General features: G+C 37.5%; 1 protein-coding gene across 9 annotated transcripts in view; it reads right to left on the bottom strand.

Annotated features, from left to right (window-relative positions):
- MEF2A (myocyte enhancer factor 2A) overlaps positions 1-20,969 on the bottom strand; it is a 74,783-nt gene that overhangs the window by 27,741 nt on the left and 26,073 nt on the right. For 5 of the 9 annotated variants that reach the window (XM_083371284.1, XM_083371287.1, XM_083371288.1 and 2 more), the window contains exons 3-4: positions 19,737-19,940; positions 1,237-1,374 (exon numbers count right to left, since the gene is read on the bottom strand). In XM_083371284.1, coding sequence (XP_083227410.1) covers positions 1,237-1,374; positions 19,737-19,940 — 342 coding nt within the window. Of the gene's footprint in view, positions 1-1,236; positions 1,375-1,438; positions 1,571-19,736; positions 19,941-20,969 lie in introns of all 9 variants that reach the window. The other 4 variants (XM_083371286.1, XM_083371289.1, XM_083371291.1 and 1 more) reach the window with 2 other exon arrangements.

The raw sequence follows: 20,969 nt of genomic DNA, 5'->3' as shown, positions 1-20,969 counted from the left end.
TTAATTGATATTCACATGTTACATTCAAGCAAACATTCAACAAAAACATATTGGCCTTAAAAAAAAGAATCCACAGTCAGTCAGTTATACTGCTACAATCAGGAATATCATTTGTTTTCTAACAGTTGAACATAAATTTAATACATTAAAAGTTTTAAAGTTGCCAAGAAGCTAATAAAATGTTAGTGTGTGTTATGATATTGTAACAGTATTCATATGTGTGAGGGAGAGCAAACATTAGCTTGTGCAAGGAATGTAGTTGAAAGAATGTTACACTAAAGTCATCTACACATAGATAAACTTTATAAGCCTTTCTATTTGTAATGCTCCCTTATGGCTTTCAAATTCTTCCTCAAAATTCATCTTTTACATGAAGCTTTTAGCCCTTAGTTTGTATATTCCGCTCTAAGTACTATTGTGTTTCCTATATTTTTCCTAGGCTGTATGGCATTTTGGCATTTTAAGGCCTTTAAGACAGCAGTTTTTCTTCTTACAGACCCTTAAGTATCATGCATTTGACTGGTACTATGTATAATGAAAAAACTAATGATTTAATATGTACAATTTGGGTAATTACATAAGTACATGACTTTACCCTACAAGGTGCACTAGAGATACTCCTCTGTTAACAGTTTGCTAGTTTTTCTATTTATTAATCAAATCTGTACACCAAACTTCATCAAAAGCAACCCACCAAAAGTGACTAAGAACATATATATATGTATGTGACTAAGAACACACACACACACACACACACATAGACACACAGACACACATACACACACACACACAATTATGAAGTAACGCTACTTAACATAAACAATTCCTTAAACTAAAACGTTATGGATGCTCTCTTGGAAAAAAAAAAGAATTATTTTTTATCCATCCATAGGCATATGACTTCAGGTACATCAGGAGATGTACTCTAAGTACTCAAGAGGTTTCTAAGTTTCTAAGTACTCAAGAGGTTTCTTCTCCTTACTGAAATGTACAATTTCTTAGTACCTAACAGGTACTCAGGCTTTCCTTGCAGCATTCTACACCAAGAAGATGAACCCAATCAAATTGCATTGCTCAGCAGAATTTGCCTAATAGGGTTATTATGGCCATTCAAGATTTCTACCTCGGATGGAGGCACCTCACGTAGGTACTTCTGCTTTCCAAGCAAAAATAGCTACATAAGGTGGTATCCCCAAATCTTCTCATGCATGTAACAAGGCATACCACAGTACTCACTGCGATTTTATGATTCCGCATCATATTATCAAACTCTTCATTAATTTTTTTATATTTTTCTTCTGTATGTGGCGTGAGCACATATGAAGTGTCAGGGTCTGGGCTGTCGCACCCTCTGTTTTCTTTCTTGTTCAGAGCCTAAATAATGAAGTTAATAAAAAGAATCAACAAATAAAAAGTAGGAGCCAAGAGAAGTACTTACAGGGCCTCGCTTGAAAATAAAATCACTATCTTCACTTAGTTTGCTGAATCTGTCCTCCGAGAGTGGGCTGTGCTCAAAGTAATCGTCAGCATCGGGGCTTTCACAACCATTAAGGCCTTTCTTTCTTAAAGTCTGAAATACAATTGGAAAATTCACACACAGAGGAAATGCTACACTTGCCATGTTGTTGTCATTTCAACTGCAAAGCTGTATTAAGAGGGCACTGACTGTTTCACAGCCAAAGCCACAGGAATACTGCTTTCTTAACACACTGCAACTTTTCAACATTTGTAACAGAACTATTAATTCCCCATCTCCTTGGTAACCACCACAATTCTCCCCCCCATATTTCTGACATTTTAAAAAAGTTTAAACTGATTTTATGGGAAATTAGGAATAATCCATTTCATTGTTAGTAGTAGTATTCATCTGCAATTTAAATCTCCAACAGGTTCTGAGCATTCCAGGTGTAAATGGTTCCCGGGGTAAACTGAACCAATGTTCTAGAACAAGAGTGGGCAGGAGATTGCCTGCCCTCTATCAGGTAGGTACATGAAGGATCAGTATGCTCTCTGTGCTCTGGTTTTAGCTTCAAGAGATCTCGAGCATCAAACAGCTTGTTACAAGACATTCTGTGTTACTCTCCCCTCTGCTTTTATTTATTTTAATGCCAAATACAGTCTGAGAACTGGAATGGAAAAACAGCAAGAGAAAGAGACTCTTAACCCCTTCCTACCTGCTGTTCACCTCACCATTCATTATCCAAACTTGTAGAGAAATGGAACAAGCTATCCTTCTCCTCACTTCTGAATAGGTAAATAGGTGATTTCTGAGCTATAATACACTCAATAGAAAAAAAAATGAAGCAGCTTAAACTCCAGGTTCTTTTTTCATGCAAACCTCTCTAGTTTACAAGTCTACCGAATCACTATTATATTGACCATTTACACATTTGGTAATAACATTTTCATTAAAATTGCGTAAGTTCTCATAGACTAAAGGTACATTCTCCACAACGCCCTGCAAAACGCAATTGTTCCTCAGAAGACAATTATTGTGAAAAGACTGTCTTCAGCTTGAAATTTACTTTCTAAGCACTAGTTAAGAGCTGGTTGCCAGAAACTACAAGCTTAACATCTCAAAGATATGACAGTATGTTCTGATCTCAGACCAATTCTTTCGTCCTGTTCCACGACTCCAGCAACTTAGTTTACAAACCAAAAATGCATGATCAAATATACTTATTCATTACAAGTACAAAGAGGATCCTGAAAGGAACACAGTATGTCCATTCTATTCTCCTTTAAAAAGGAAGCCTCAATCTTTTGTTTTGGAAGGTACACACAGTGAGCCTGTATGTTCAAGACAAAGCTTTTGGGACACTGCTAGCAGAAATATTTCCTTTTTTACATTTTAGAGCAAAACCCATAGTTCTCATTTCATTACTGCTTGCAATTTTTTTTTACCAATAATGTAGCAGTGATTAAATATCTTGATTTTTTTTCTTTTGTTGAAAAATCTAAAACTATTAAAATAGTTGTAAGATCTGAAATGTGTATGTATGTTTATACACACGCATTCTTTTTAGATTTTGTGTGTGTGTACACAGACATACAGACACATCCTTTGCTCCACTAAACGTATGGTACTTCTTTGAGACAAGTAGAACAACAAAAACCAACTCACTTTGTGGGTCAGCTGCATTTCCATAACAACTTTTAAACTTTGGAAGCTACAGGGCATTTAAGCAACATTTGGCTTGGTATTTTTTTTTCCCCTCAGCAGCATCAAAGTGCTCTCATCAGCATTTCACATAACACAATCAAATTCATGTAAAGATCACAAGGCACCGTTAGGAAATAATTCCTTCTCGGGTTACTTGGCATAATATTCTGCCCCTCTCCCCTCTCCCCCCCACCCCCAGTGCCTTGAACTCCCACTAAATCAAGCCACGTTGAGAAAACAGGTGTAGCTTTCACCAACACCTGTCACAGTACTTATCTTTACTGTCTAACCAATCAGGTGGAGACTTATATGGACTTAACCATACATGGTCCTGCACTCTAAGACTCTGAAAGCTGCTAGCCCTCCCAAACCTCCAACAAGGCTGGCCTGCCAGTCTTTTACTCTGTGATATCAGCAGGGAAAATGCTAACACTACAGTCTGGATTACATTTAACCTTTACAAATTATTGAATACTATAAATAGACTCAGAAAGCGTCTGGCATTCATAAAGGAATGAATACATTTTGCCCAACATGACCTGACGCTCTAAAACTGCATACTGAGAAAAAAGGAAGTTATTGATGTTACAAACTGCGAAGAAGTTTTTTTTAAAAAAAGTTTATATAAGGCAGAGTTCATATACTACAATACCGCAGCAGCGTCCTTCATTATTCCCCAAGACACATTCCGATCTCATACGTATTGTGTGTAACACATGACTGCACTGGAATCTAGAAGTATTGTGAATGGTGAAGTTCACTGCAGAAGGCTGAAGCATAATTTCTGAACAAAAGATAATTGCCTTCTTTTAACAGTTATTTTCAGAAGAAAATTAACTCTTGACTCAGAAGGAAAGGGAAAAATCTTATTTACCTCCCATTTCCGCTTCGGGAAACCTTCCCTTCAAAATCAGGTTCTGGGGTGTCTTAAAACTCTTATTCAAGATTAATTTTGTGATATTTAAACGTTTGCTCATCTAATAAGTTTCACACAAACTGTGTCCTGGAGGCTTAATTCAAATAGATGTATCGCATTTTATCACTATTGAATAATGTAAGAGCAAAACTGTTTCTCTGTCAAAGGAAAGAAAATGGATGCCTGTCATCTAGAAGCAAAACCCAACAGAATGTGAGAAATAAGCCAGACCAGTTCCCTCAAAGGCAACAACATGTCAGAGATAGCTGACTCTCATCCATAATAGAGAGAGGGTCCTAATTCTTGGGAAGCAATCTCTCTTTGTGCTCTCTTTTTTTTGAGTTTTCTTCTCTCTTAAACAAAACACAGGGTAACAACTAGTGGTAAACGAACGTTTGTTTTTGCCAGTCTTGATAGTAAGACAAGTTATCACAACCAGGCTGCTTTCTCAGCTTAGCACAGAAAAAAAAATGACTTGCTATGAAATGCTATCCTGTGTCAGGGACACCTTAAAAGTAATTAAGATTTGTTATCAGAATGGATTTACTTAAATTGCATCATTAAAGTTAGTCCCGCTAATGGTGCTTCCGAGCACCTCTCAAATACACAGAACAACATTAGCCACTAAGCCTCACACTATTGTAAAATTCCAAGGGCCTCCAAGTATAAGATCAGAAGCGGTGTTCAAGCTAAAATAATATACCGTATATACTTGAGTATAAGCCGAATTTTTCAGCCCACTTTTTGGGCTGAAAAATTCCACTTCGGCTTATACTCCAGTCAACAAAAAAAACTTACCGAGGACTTGTGCGCGGCCGAGGCTTTGGTGCTTCCGGGATCGCCCGCACCTCTCCCAAGCCACCGCCGTCCGAGACCTGCCGAAGTTTGGGGAGGTTTGGGGAGGTGCGCGCGCACCTCCCCAAACTCCGCGCCTTGCCTGCCTGCTTCTTTCCGCAGCGGAAAGAAGCAGGCAGGCAGGGCGCGGAGGAACGGAGACTTGCCGACGTTTGGGGAGGTTTGGGCGCCTCCCCAAACCTCGGCAGGTCTCCGTTCCTCCGCGCAGACCTGCCAACGTTTGGGGAGGTTTGGGCGCCTCCCCAAACCTCCCCAAACCTCGGCAGGTCTCCGTTCCTCCTGCCGACCTTTGGGGAGGTTTGGGCGCCTCCCCAAACCTCCCCAAACCTCGGCAGGTCTCCGTTCCTCCTGCCGAGGTTTGGGGAGGTTTGGGGAGGCGCCCAAACCTCCCCAAAGGTCGGCAGGAGGAACGGAGACCTGCCGAGGTTTGGGGAGGCGCCCAAACCTCCCCAAAGGTCGGCAGGTCTGCGCGGAGGAACGGAGACCTGCCGAGGTTTGGGGAGGTTTGGGGAGGCGCCCAAACCTCCCCAAAGGTCGGCAGGAGGAACGGAGACCTGCCGAGGTTTGGGGAGGTTTGGGGAGGCGCCCAAACCTCCCCAAAGGTCGGCAGGAGGAACGGAGACCTGCCGACGAGCCGCGGCCACACAGGGTATTCCTGTGTATTCAGGCTTGCAAAATGGCGGATCGAGCCTCTGCTGGCGGCAGAGGCTTGCAGAACGGCGGATCGGCTTATACTCTAGTCAATAACTTTTTCCAGTTTTTGGGGGTGAAATTGGGGGTCTCGGCTTATACTCGAGTCGGCTTATACTCAAGTATATACAGTAACTATTACAGATGACTTGGTTAATAGTTTAGTAGGTTCTTAACCTTGATGTGTTCCCACCCAACCACATATTGCTCCAACCCTATGAGGATACTGCCTCCTAGAACCCAGAAGATAACAGCAGTCTCAATATGTGTCTTACAGAATGTTATCATTTTAATAGGGTCATTTAATAGGATCACAAGTCACGAATAACAGCAAAGAGCAGCAACATTCCACATTTCAAATGACCATTTCACAAACTCATATACTGTCACTAAACAGTTTCATTGATAAAAGCTAGTTGAAAAGTAATTAGCAGAGTGCTTTCTGGACTCCTAATAAGCAAAGATAATTAACATTCTATTTTATTAAACTGTAGTGATTTTAACTTTTGCTATTGCATTGCTTTTGTATCTAATTGCAAGTCATAATATTTGCATCACTCATTTGGGGTTATAAAATTAAGATACCTATTTTTATTTAACTGCATGCCTCAAGTAATGATGGAGGTTTCTCCTTTTCAAATTCATGAATAGAGTGATACATAGTATTTGTCAGCAACAGGACACTTTGTTTTGAAACTTGACTGAAGCTTATACAATATGCTTGCATAAATGTTTTTTTTTCCTTTCAATGTGAAATTTCGACAGTTCTTTATGTAGTTACACTAATGAAATCTGCACATACCTAGAAAAGCTTCTAATACTATTTAAGTAGAGGACATGCCCTCCACCTCTTTATACTTTAGACAATCCACTATATCCATAGCATTCCAGATTAGTAATAACATACTGTATGAGACATTGTACTCTTTATTAGTGTGTACATGTTTAAAAAAATTCCAGCATTCCTTTATATTTTTTTCTTCCTTACCAGTGGTGTGCCTAACCATACTGTTGCCATAATTCTTTTTCTGAAGAATTGGAAGGGAAACCCAAAATGCAACTTAAGGAAGATTTTTTTCCCCTCTTTTGTAATCTGTTAGGGCATAAATAAAATCCTGATCCAGCTTCTGCCAACTCTCTCTTCCACTAATGCCATTGTTTGGATGCCTGTCATCTCATCAGACACAAAACTCAGTGGCTATTTGACAGGGCCTGGAAGGACTTTATCTATATGGTTCAGCAGTATAACGAAAACCAGCTTTTGTTTAAGTGGTTCTCAACCTTTTCTTCACCATGGACCCCCTTTAAATACCCTTTGTAGCCACGGACCCCCAGGAATCATAACATTTCTTCAAGCCTTTGTGGATGCCCTGGGATGACACTGAGCCGTGGTGGCGAACCTATGGCACAGGTGCTATAGGTGGCACACAGAGCCGTCCTAGGCCTTCAGCTGAGTTTATAAAACTTTTTCACTTTAGGCCTCCACCACCGTGTGCAAAAAAAAAAGTTTCTATCAATTTCAACTTCTAGCGGGGGAAAAAAAGATTTTGCAAAGTTGGAATTGATTGATTGAACTTTTTAGTCTCACCCAGTCTGCCGTTACCACCGCAGCCACGCCCACCCAATGGGCCACACCAACCCAATGGGCCACGACCACCCGGCACCCAACGATATATAAGTAGGGTTTGGGTTGCAGTTTGGGTACTTGGTCTCTAAAAGGTTCGACATCACTGACATAGAGGCTCCCCCAGGGCTCCGTGGACCACAGGTGGAGAACCACTGTCATTCTATAACACTTTCATCGTAACATTTTGCTGCATTTATTTGAGGCCTGGCTGGATCCACAGCATGTGTACATAGGGACGAGCTTCTTACTCACTACCCATTATGTTCAAGTTGGAATGAGTAGAGAAAGCTGACACTCTCCAGGGTTAAACCATCCCCACCAGAGGTTGAGAAATATACCATCCCCAACAAATTTCTTCCTCTGGGATATAATAGTCAAGCTCTGAAATATCTGGATCATTGCTCTGTGCCATACGCAAATTGCAACTAAAAACCAAGTTGTAGATTTTTAATCCAGTTGCTACCTCTACATGACTTAATAAGTAAACATTTGATTACATAACTCACTCAACAACTAAATTTGTACATAAGGCATACCATTCATATTTTTTCAGGATATTGCCACAGACAAGTTACACTGTGGCACAGAAAAAATATTAGCTTTTTCCCCTCAACAGATGCAGAACTTCAGGCTCTGCAACAAGATAATTATGGCATTAATATACTTGTACGGTTATAATTACAAAGAGTGGCTGATTGGGTTACGAAATTACCATGCAGCTTTTAGAGGCGAACAATTATTACAGTTATACTTTGTAAATAATTTGGGGGTGCATGTGGTCTGAATCAGGGTATTCCTGACTAAAAATACCCAGCTGTATGTATATATCTGAAAATATATATATACATATCCGAAGAAACACCAGTATTTTGGCATGAAGAAAATGTGATGCCTAAAATTCTGTAAACAAAGGGAAAAGGATACCAATTGCTCTTTCATGACCAATTCAACCATGAACTGATTGAGATACATCCTGGAGGAGTTACTGATCTGTGGACATTGCAAATTGCTCTAGGGCAGGGGTGTCAAACTGCTGGCCCACGGGCCGGAGCGTCACGGAGAAACAGGGCCCATCCCATTTTTGGCAATGGGAAAAAGTTCCGAGACATCACGCAACGTCACGAGTTTGACATGCCTGCTCTAGGGCATCACTTCAAAAACATGAACGTGTATCCACTGAGGACAACGAAGCAGCTTTTCTTTGGCATGGCACAAATCCAGGTCAACATGTACTCAAAATCACATTGCATCTGCATGGTCACAAGACCTCTGCGCGTCTCCAGAGGGCTGGTTTTAAAAACCATGAGTTAACTATTAGTGAAAGTTCTGGTGCATATGCCACTCAATAATAGCAAGCGTCTTTCTGGAATTACGAATGCCACATGCTATTATTAGAATTATTATGTGGGAATCAGAACTTGTTCTAATAAAATCTGCACAATAACTCTGGGACACTGCAACCATCATAAATATGAACCAGTTGCCAAGCATCCAAATTTTGATTATGTGACCATGGGAATGCTGCAATGGTCGTGTGAAAAATGGTCAAGTCACTTTTTTCAGTGTCGAACGGTCACTAAAATGATTGTAAGTTGAGGACTACCTGCATAGTCTACCAATATACATTAAACGTAGTGATCTGAGGCATGGGGAAATACATATTAAGCTGGGAAGCTCACCAGACGGCAAACACCAGCTTGCATCATACCATTTACAATCAAGAACAAAAGGCAAAATTAAATCCAGTCATATTTAAGACCAAAAATAAGCAATCATGCTATTGCCTTTTTAAGTATACTGGCCCACTTCCAAAAGATTTCTCCATCTTAGCACCACTCCAAAGTCAACATGCTGCCTATATAAATACAAACACATTTTTAGAGAAAAAAATCTGTTGGATTATTTTGTAGTTCCTAATTAACAGGCAAGACTTAACTGATCAACAAAAGCAACCTACTGAAATCTGGATTAGCCTACCTTCACTAACCAAAACATGCAGCTTAGTTCTCAAGTTGTTTAAGAATGAAAAAATGTAGAAATTTAACCTTCAGATACTATTGTTGTTAAATTTATATCTGGCCATAATACCTAGTTCCTGGTACAAAAATGTTTTTCCAACAACAAAGCTTCTCAACTTTTCTATTTTCTATCAAGAAATCTGTGACTGACAATTATAACAAAAAGAATTACATTTCCCCCCCCCTAAATATTAACATTAAACATTAAAAGATTTACAGATATCCTGTTATTATTGCATTTTAAAATGCCCTTAAATAGTATGGATGGTACTTGTTGAAGACATTTTAAAATTTAATAATACAAGTACATTTTATTGTTACAGCAAAAACTCAAATAAAACAATTCCATTAGTAGCTGAAAGAAAAGACAAAAAGAGGCTGAGAAAGCGCAAACTTCCATATGAAGTAGCTGCTTCTTTGCAAACAATGGTGAGACACAAAGAAAACAATGGAAGCAGCAAAAGGGAAAAAACTTTCTTTGCTTCTAGCTTGCAACACAGTGAAAGAGTGAAAAGACACACTTGGGAGTTCTACTTGTTGCAGACACAAAACATGAATTGTAAAGCAGGAATATTCAAAAGGCAGAAGCTGAATGGAAAAAGGCGGCTTGCGGCTTTGCCTGGGTCACCCACGGCCTCTTCCCTTTCTTGCTACTTTGCGAGAAATATCAGAAAGGAGATAAAAAATGGAGAGAGAAAGGTTTTCCTTATTCTTTCTGTGACTTACAAAGCAGTACTTTAAACCCTAACAGGAAAAAAACGGAGGGATGGAGGGGCTGAAGGTCAATCTCCTTGAGTTGGGATGATGAAAGGTATGACATTGTTGTCCTCACAGCCTATTAGACTAAAGCCATGTACCACGCCTGGTATGCATATTATCATCCAAAGAACAACATTCAGCTGATACAAAGGGTAGAGTTTCACAATTTTATTGTGAAATCAGTTTTATTTTTGATACATTCAAGACACCAGTTTTCCAAGTGCTAGTGATATTCACTAGCAAATATAGAAAAAAAGTATCTTTGTGTTGAAAAATATATTGTATTAAATATTCGCAGTGTCTTAGCATGCCTTTTCTGTTACAACACGTATATATACCAACTTCCAAAACTGCAGTCCTTAAGTAATACCCCCAAATCACTTAAACAAGTGAGATTGGTCAAAATATTACTTATTGCACTTATAGTAGTTATAGTACTTAACAGACCACTCATGCACTTAAGATATTAGTCTGCATTTACCTGGCTAAAGCTACTAGTAATTTTGATAAATGTTATGCTGCCTAGAATTCCATTACTGTGTGGAGTATATTTGCAAAGATGTTCAGTTTTATGCTATAATATACAAAAGGATATTTTTTCCAGAAAACACTACTTAAATTTCATGCAATGATCAAATACAAAGGGATTTTAAATCAACCTGATGTTCTGATATGAAAAATAATAATGATTAAATCCAGAAAAATTTTGAAGGGGTATGATACAACTGAAATGACAAGCAACTTGACTGTAAGCCCAAATAAATTAGAATTATGCAGAAAATTCCATGAATTAAAGACCAGATAAGGAATATTAACATTTCATAATTTTACAGATTTTTCAACAGGTAAGAGTGGTTATTGGAAGGTAAACTGTACAAGAAACCATTTTTATTCTCAAAGCATTGCACTTAAAAATAATACACAGTTCCTTTTCTAGGCCTTTATTTCATGAAGAAAATAAAGAAAACCAAGAAGCTGGCACAACCAAATTTCATCAAACATTTAAATGAAAATACCAGCTTATATAAATAGTATGTATTTTAAAAAACATGCTGTTGATTATTCATCATGGTGGCAATGCCCATGTATTGTCATATTTCAGAAACATGTATTTATAGGCTAATTTTCATGCACACATTAGTTATCCAGATATTACAAATATAATTCAAATCCCCAATATTTATACGAACTCTTTTGCACCACTGATACCTGACTTATACAGCACACACAATCAATTGTGCACAAATAAGTATGAATTTTTACACTGCAAAAGTCAAATTGTGTGAAAGTCAAAAGGCATAAAATTGTATGTTGAGAGAAGTCATCTTACCACAAGCAGATGTCTATTTTAATGCAATGTCATGAGTGTGACACTGAGGAAAAAGTCCGTTGTTGCTTACATGGCGAGACTTTCTGACTTGGGCTGGTTAAATTGAGCTACAGAAAATTTGTTTTGAGTTAGCTATTAATAACTTGTAATGTGTGAATTTAAACTATCTTTCTCTTTTAAAAAGAACAGAGTGATATTCAACATTCTTTGAATTGCAATTCTCATCATTTTTTTAAAAAAATTAAAAGATCTATACTTTATGCAGCTTCACAAAATTGTTTTTCCCTTCTCTTTCCAGCACTGAGAAAGTTGATTATGCAGAATGAGGAAATCCATAGATGTTTCAAAAACCTTCAAAATTGCTCAGAGATTCACCATTTGTAAAAAATAAAAGTCCAGTAGTTGAGGACAAGCCACAAGGCAAATTTATAAGTAGATATTTTGACTACCAAAGTCTGAATACAAAAAATACAATTGATTTCAAATTCAAAATTAGAATGGTGCTTACTATATAGATGTTTTAAAGACAAAACTTGTACATTTATTTTTTTAAAATTAAAACTTTATTATAAAAAAATCCTGAATTCTTTATCTCTATCAAACCACACGTAAGTTTAACTCTTAAATGTAATTTGTTGCCTCTAAATGTAATTAGTGGCTCATAATCAAATGAATATATCTCTGTGCTACCCAAAAGGCAAATATACAATGTCAGCAGGTGAATCCTTCCTAGTTTTGAATAAAACATCTGTTATTTTAAATCATAAGAAAATTAGGAATTACTAGACAGCTATTGCATGTCCAACTTACAAAGTCATCTCAGCAGTTTTGGAGCCCTGGACTTAAATTTCAACTTTGTAGTTTGAGCAAAACCCGTCACATGCCACTGGTTGCTCACTGAGATAAGTAAATTAATCCTAGCATATTCTCATTTATTTCTGCCCTGCTCAGGACAAACGAATTGTAGCTGCCGGGATAATCATAGGCATCACCCAGGCCTATAAAAGACTGCATGCAGTTTATGTAGAACTTGCAAAGAAATGTATTAAATAAGTTTTTCAATTGTATATAACCATAAAAGGATCATTACTGCATTATAGTTGATCATCATAAAAATAAGAGAATTGGAAACTATCATTTAGGTGATTGAGTTTAACTCCTTCCTTGGTGTTGGAATCAAAATTCAGGAAATTCCAACCAGAGCTTGCATATGTACAAGAACAGGGATCATTTTGCAAGAGAATTTGTTGCACTGTCACTTATTAAGTTTTCCTTAATATCCCACCGGAATCTATTATCCTATACTTTAAGGCTATTGCTCCATGCACTGCACCATGGGATAACAGACCTTCTGAGTGATTCCCCCTCCCACCCACCCCATATTTGAAGAGCACCAGAGTGCATTATATCAGCACTTTCCCAAGAGCATTTCCGGTCCCTTGCTTCTTCAGTATGTAAGATGCATCCCCCTCTTCCCTCCTTTCATACATAAATTAGCTTCTTTTTAAAATGAACTTACACTCTTGCCAAGCAGTTTCTAACATAGGTTGTCACCTGGGGAAGCAATTTGTGGGAGGCACTTCTGGGGCAGGATTAGCCCTCCATTTCCTGCACATAATAACCTGAAAATTCATGCACACACATAGTAAGTATGCTTGGAAAATTCATATTTCAGCCAATATGAACCGAAACTCTTCTCAAGTGTAATTTGCAATGGGCACCTTACATTGGGAACAGTAAAGCATTAAGCCCACCTCTCCTCCCACACAATACGACACAGCTGTGCATACCTGGCCCAACTGAGAAAAGCCCTTGTGAATACCATTTTTTTCCAAGCTGAAGCGTCAAATGAAGACGGCAATGGATGTGTGATGAGAGAGAGAAATGTTTTGACCGGCATATATTTTCCAGTTGGTAAGGCATGTAAAAATCCAATTCTACTGTAGTAATACTTGATTTATAAATAAAAAAAAACATAAGTCTTTGCATTCAAGTTAAAATGTTTGTTGCACTTGGCATTCAATTAAAAGCACGTCAGAATAGGAACACTGTGTTTTGATCCTCTTCTTTGTTGATAGTGCAATTTACTCGTGCCCTGGTGACCTAGCAGGTGCAACACACACGATATGGGGTTGCCCTTGAACACCACTCAGAAGCTTCAACTGGTCCAAGAGGTGGCTGCAGCATGAGCAGTAATAGGCATACCTTTGCATGTCCATGTAATACCTCTGTTTTGTGAGCTATAGTGCTGCTTACTTTACTTCCAGGTACAATTCAAGGTGCTGGTTGTTACCTATTAAGCCCCAAATAGTACTTAAAGGATTGCCTAACTCCCATAATATCTGACTGGTTGATTCAATCTGGCAGGGATAGTGCACTCTGGGTTTCTTTCACAATGTCATATATTGGGACCCCTGCCTTCTCTATAGGAGACCTACTCCCTGGAATGAGTTTTCTCCGGAGATCTGGATGGTCTGATTCTGCTGCTGTTTAGAAGAACCACAAAAACCTGGCTCTCCACCCAAGACATTGGCAAAAAAGAGTGACACCCCTCATTTCATTGTACTAACCATCTTTTATTTTTTTATCTTTTATGCTTTATTGACTTAACTGTAATTTCTTTAATTGGTGTGAGCTGCCCAGAGTCAGCAAATTCAATAAATTATTACTATAGTTGTGCGTATAATCAACCAGATATTTAGAGTGGATTGGGCATTTTTATTCACCTATGTAATCCTTTCCAAGGACCTGTGAATAGGTAGATGTTGTTTGACGATGTTAAAGGTATCACTGTAGGATGTAGTATGAAGTAATTTTTGCAACTGACTGATGGTGATTTTGTTAATGCTGATGATGTTCAAGTGGTGTTCCAGATGTTATGGAATTGCACCTAAGTCACCCATTACTATTGTACTATATCTGCTTTCTTTTGTCACAGGCATTCTACTTTTATTTGTGGGTCTGTGGATTTTGTGATTTTCTTCAGTTCTTTCTTTTCTATTCTGCTTTCTCCAGGTACTGCAACATCCGCTATGCAAACGTTTTTGTCTCTAGGTTAACATGTTTTTGTGGCATATTATGCATGCAACTATGTGAAATCACAGCCTCCAATTCTTTAGCCCTCATAGGTATCGACTTCTTCCCAAGAACCTAGGATCTTATAATATACTGGCATAGTACATGTGCTGATCCAAGCAATGTGGCCTTTTGTAATTGACAGATGGAAATTTGATCAATGCAGAGATTCACTAAATGTTGTCCAAGGTATTTTCGGTACAGCACCCAGTGTGCTGATAACCACAGTGACCATCCCGACTAGTTTGAGACAGTTGCTAAGAACTGAATCATAAGCAGGTAACTGTGGGTGGTGGTGCAATAGCTGGAACTTTAAGGGCTGGCTGTGCCACCGCAACTTTGAATATTTGCTCCACAAGTGACCGGGAAGCGAGGACTGCTTCTACTGTATTTGTGGATTCGTCTTTCATTCAAATATGTGCCCTATTGTAAAAATGGGGAAAGGTAGCTCATCTAGAAAGCTAAGGCAACAATCAACATACCTAATGAATGCCTGTAGAATATGTTTAATTCATGTTCCCCAGGAATACAGTCCATCTAGCTCAGGGGTAGGCGACCTTGGCTCTTTTATGACTTGTGTACTTCAACTCCCAGAATTCCTCAAGACCACAAGTCATAAAAGAGCCAAGGTTGCCTACCCCTGAGCTAGTTGGTAAAAGACCTTTCCTTTCCTTTCCTTTCCTTTCCTTTCCTTTCCTTTCCTTTCCTTTCCTTTCCTGGTGGCTGCAAACTGTGCATGTGAAAATTAACTCCAATATCATAACCTAAAGCTATGCATTCACAAAACAATGTTCTTAGAAGTGTTAACAGGACCTGACTGCTTTCATAAGAATGACAAAACGGTATGACTGGGCTGTTCCACAAGTTCTACCCTGCCGTTGCCCTGTATGCAAGGTTGCCACACAGAAAAGGGCAGGACTGGTCTGGCAATGCTGCTTTAGCTAGGACTAGGCTGCCCTTTGACCCCTTGTCTCTGCTGCAGATGCTGCTGGGTGTCCTATCCAAGGATGGGAAGAACCGACAAGCCAAAGGTGCAAAGCTAAGGAAATCAAGCAGGGTTCATGTCTGGATAGGAGCCTATCAGAGAATCCACTATAAGAGTTAGGTAGGAACACATTTCTCAAGAAGGCAATAAGAAGCCACTTGCATACTGTGCCAAGAAAACTGCATGAACATGTCTATGAAGTCATCATTGTCAATCAGAAGCCTTTTTATTTTAGCAATTAAAAAAGTCAAGCAGGAATAGCCAAACACTACTGTAGGCTAAATATACTTACAATAAACTAGAATTCTTTACAGAATTCTTATGCAAATATATTGACATATTGGGGAAATAAATATATTGGGTAAGTAGCAAAATGACAACCTCTAAAGCATTCAATGGTTGTTTTTTTAAAAAAAAACAACCATTATTTAAGTCACAGTAAAGCTCATTCTTTCATATGTGAGTAGCAATTTTTTAGACCTGTATGCACAAACAAGGAAGATGGATAATATTTAGACAATTACCTGAATTGTGTCAATTTAAATTAACTTAGAGAGTTATACTGGATTTGTCATCTCGTTAAAGAAGATAAACTTCTAGCAGAAAATGACATATAATTATAGCACTTCCTAACTAGACTGCTACTTACCAAGAATAAAAATTATAAATATAGCTTCATAGCATTAATCTTAAAATGCATCATGCATTCTTGAATCAACCCATAAATACAATTTCAAAAATCTAAAATAATAAACAAGATCTAAAAAATAATAAAATACTACATGGACGATGAATTCTGCTTTGAAAGAGCAGATCTGGTTATCCTGATTCATATACTAGTCATAAATGAGCTAGAATTATGTTATCTAATGCATTTCTAAAATACAGCAGTCAACTTCAGTTATGGACGAATGGTAACACTGCTGAGTTTATTTAAATTAAAATGCTATACAGTAGTCTAAATTTCTGAAATTTGGTATATTGGACATGTTTTATTCAAGTCAACATGAAAAACATCAAGAATTTTCAGTGAGATAAAAAAGCTCGCCTACTAATTAAACCTCATTACAAAATGTTCTACATGTTTCTCTGTTCACACACACGTTTCTAGGATTGCAATGACGTAAAAGAATCAAGCATCTCCCAACAAACAACTTTTTTAGATCATTTAATAAAAATCTGTACTCTCCACAATTGACCAGCTGTTGTAATTTTTTATTAATTAAAGTTTAAACAGTAACTGCTAAAAACATAATTATGTCATATCCTTTTTCTATCAGTCTAGGTAGGAAAGCAAACAGTATCCAGCAACCTGATAGCAAAACTGAAACCATGATTTCGATCTTCCTATACTGGAATCCAAAGAAATAGTCCCGTTGTTCGATACCATTTTCTTTTGTCCTTCATCTAACAACATCAAGTATCCAAGCACCCTTGTACGATCCAGTGGATGGAGTTCTTAATATCCCAGATTTTTCATGATGCTGGCAAAATCCCAGCAACTGGGAGATGTAATTACAAAGTTATATAAAATAAGGTTTGCTGAAGGTCAATAAAGTGTTGCATTTCATTCCATTTTAATCCACTCACTGTAATTTGTTTGGAACAAACACAGAATCTGAACCAACTGTTCACTACACACTCTGATTTTCAGGGAGGAAATGTCTTTATGAGAAGTTCTCCACATTTTCTAGAGATACCAAGTGTCTAACAGATTGGAATTCCTAAACAATAACAAGAGCGGTGCTTTGCTAGATCTATTTTTACCCCTTGCCATTTCTATTTGTAGCTAAATGTACTACAATAGAACATTAACGTCTAATACACAAATCAACCAAAATATACTAAATGCATCTATCTTCACTCAAAACTTTATAATTTATTGTAAAAATTACGATATATTCCCAAATCAACAACTGCTTAAATTTAGCATTAATACATTTAATAATGTCGCACTTTTATAAGATAGGAAGAAAGATTAATATTCATAACAGTCTTTCAGACATTTAATAGCTATACTTTCTTCAGGAAGAAATTCACATGGGTGAATTGTTTTCCTGAACAGAAGCTTTACATCCTTAACTAAAAAGTTAATCCCTGCATATCACCCAGCATGTTCCCAGTTCTACATGGCTTTTAAGGTTAAGCCTCCTTAAAATCAAGCACAACTAACTAGTGACTTCATAGAGCTGCAGTTTTCTTGGCAGTGATACAGAAGTAATTTGTCACTGTCTTCTTCTGGGTAGTTTTTTTTCACCTTCTCAGCACAGCCTATTGAGTAGTACCTATAGTATCCTCTGAAGATCTCCTACTGAAATATTAGCCAGGACTGACTTGGCTTAGGTCCTCATACCAAACAAGGTTAGCCAACTGCTACCATCTGCTCCACTCAGTAAACATCTTATAGATGTGTAATTTTCTACTGCATTACCTTAAAAAAGCTATCTCATCCTCCTCAATGAGGGAGGGAGGGACAGAAACGGGGGTGGGGGTGGGTTGGTGGTAGAGAGAAACCTGAAGGGATAGGATGCAAGGCTGAGGAGTTTTTAATGGCTTGAGCGAAAATGACATTTTACTGCCACACAAGTAGCTTTTCTAATTTAAAAGAAGGGATTTTGGTTGATTTATAAATAGGATTATTAATAAAAAAAGAATCCATTATAAGAATCAAATCGGTTGTTTTAGTTACTCCACAAAGAGAACAGCTGATCTGCAGGACCTACAAAAGATCTCTGATATTTTTTTCCACTGTGACTGGGATTCTATTTAAGTAATATACAAAGAAAATCTTATGCAGAAACTCATGCTCACCATACATAAGGAAAAAGAGGTCAGTGGAAGCAAAACAAGTTTGAAGGGGTTTTTTGGGGTTTTTTTTAAACCCTGCAGATATGAAGAAAGTAACGAACCTTTCTTTCCTCAGCTCAGTATTCTAAAGACTGGGATTTAGTTTGACTTTCAATTTGCTGGGTCCCGACTTCTAGCAAGCAGGAAGTAGTGGGGTATGGATTTTCTCTTCTCTTTATAGACGGAGAAGGCTATCCTTTTACAATCTCCCGTGCAATTAATAAAATGGCCTCTATGAACACAAACATTTCAATCAGCCAAAAACATGACATAACGTAAGACTACGTATAGAGAATTATCACCTGCCCCAAAGTACTGAATGTTACTTTTAAATCAAGAAATTGTATACTGCTCATGACAAGTATACACACTATAACAAGTAAACGGTTTCAATCACTATAGAAGGAATCTGTGCATGAAACATATTGTGGCAGAAGTAAAGTATTCCCGCAAAAAGCCAATTTGAAAAACTGACAAATTGGAGGACAACACTTGTAGGTGTTGAAATAAGGTTGTATGTCCTAACTATCTTGCTTTTTTATGTACTTTAAAACAGGAGACAGGAAAATAATTAAACATCAATCAGTGTTTCTTAATTCTCAAGAAAAATCTAATCTATGTTTTGTGGAAATATCTTAGTTCAAGATGTCTCAGGGTATCTTTTTTTTTAAAGGAAGAGTAAAATCCACCTAAGTACGCATACATATGTGAATACGGAACATAATGCATTTTCTTTACTGTACTGTAGCAGGTAAACTATGCCAATATCACTTGCAAGAATTTAAAAATGGACCAGGAATTATTTGAAAATTCTACTTCAAAGTACTGGCAGTTAAAGGATGTAGCCAGAAGTATAAGCTCAACTTATTACAACTTTTAATCACCAAGAATGAAAGAACTGGAAACAGAGAAGAGGTCCCCAGATCTTTGGGATTATCTCTGACTATTCAAGTTTTGAGCTTTACTTTAAATCTCCCCTATCTCCAAAAGTTCAAATTTTTACCCCAACTGAATATTGTTAAAGAACCACTAAAAAGCCTCTACTTACTTAAACTCTTTCAGTAACTTGAAACTGGTCAAATAAATCTAAGCACCCTAAATCTAATGGCTAATGTCCCTGACTCAACTCCAGGACTGTTTATTTAGGGGGTGTTCAAGATGATGATGATGATAATGACAATGATTTGTTTTCATATTCCACCTTTCATTCAGAAGGTGACAGCAGCATATTTACCCCATAACTCTGTAGCCAGGTTGGGCTGAGAAAAGAGTGGCCCAAATTTATCCAATGAGATTTTATAGTTGAGGACAGACTAGAATCAAGTCTCTACCCACCCAATTCAACACTTTAACTACTACACCAAACTAGTAATGAGAACTGAAGAGAACAACGATCTATCTAGAAATAAATACCACTTACTAATATTTAATACAATTATTATACATGAAGTAGGGAATGGTAATTTGTTACCTCAACAATATCTGAGTTAGTTCTGCTCTCATGGGGTTCGTTGTATTCTGTGTATTTGAGAAGAACTTTGTCCATATCAGTGCTGGCATATTGAAAGAGCTTATTAGAACTGTTGAAAATTATGAGTGCTATTTCACAGTCACAAAGCACGCTTAGTTCATAGGCTTTCTTCATTAATCCAAACTTTCTTTTTGTGAAGGTCACCTAAAAACAAAAGGGGAGAAGAAATATTTCAGCGGGATGTATTTAATGGCAAAAGTCTGAATATGTTCCAGAACAGCCAGGCTCACCAGACTTTTGAGGTTACTTTTTCATGTTAATAGAGCTCTTTTACAGGATATCATAAATTGCATTTTGAAGTCTCTCTCTTTCTCTGTCTCTCTCTCTCTATCTATCTATATGAGAAAGACAGAGAGAGAGAGATAGCAGGCATCAGAATTTCATTTTTTTAATGTGTGCCAGTGGGTTCACAGAAAAAAGTGACAATAAAGGTTATCTTATATGTTATTATGTTATCTTATATTATGTATTCTGTATATCTATTATTTTATCAACAGAGAAAATGATTAAAGTAAAAACAGAAATAATTGAATATACGTAGACATGAAGTCAACCATGAACTTAGGATGTTCTTCCAAAAAAAACAGACAACAAAATGGGCAAAAAGTCTTTCAGAAATGGTGGGTGCTCCATCACTAGAGATTTTTACAAAAGGGATTGGACAATCACTTGTTCTGAAATGGTATAGGTTGAGCAGCAGAGTGGACTAGAAAACCTCCAACATCCCTTACAACTTGTTATTCTGTTTTATTACAGCTCCAATCATCGGCATAGAAACAAAGAACGGCTGCTTCAGAAAAGTAAGGTATCAATTTGGACAAAGATTAATCTGGGCGGGTTACTAAAAATCATCATTGCTGAACGTCCATCATGATGAATAATGAAAGACTTGCAGTGAACTAGATGTCAGAATCACTCAGAGCTGCAAAAAACCTAATTCTCAGCATAATCCAATGTTAAATTTGTGCCGCCCTCTGGAAGCAATACTAATCACATAATTTGAAGCACATTCTCTAAACAGGAAGGATCTACTTGACCTCTGCAAATATTTTTCATTTCCTCCAGTATTTTCGGCTGTGTTTCCCATGCCAAGAAGCTTGTATGTTTTGGGGGTATTATATAATCAGATAAACATATTAAACTGAAACAATTTATTACTTATAAGAAACACTG

Source organism: Vipera ursinii (assembly GCF_947247035.1).
Source record: "Vipera ursinii genome assembly, chromosome: 11".
Taxonomy (NCBI): Eukaryota; Metazoa; Chordata; class Lepidosauria; order Squamata; family Viperidae; genus Vipera; species Vipera ursinii.
This window is presented reverse-complemented; position numbering and strand designations above follow the sequence as displayed.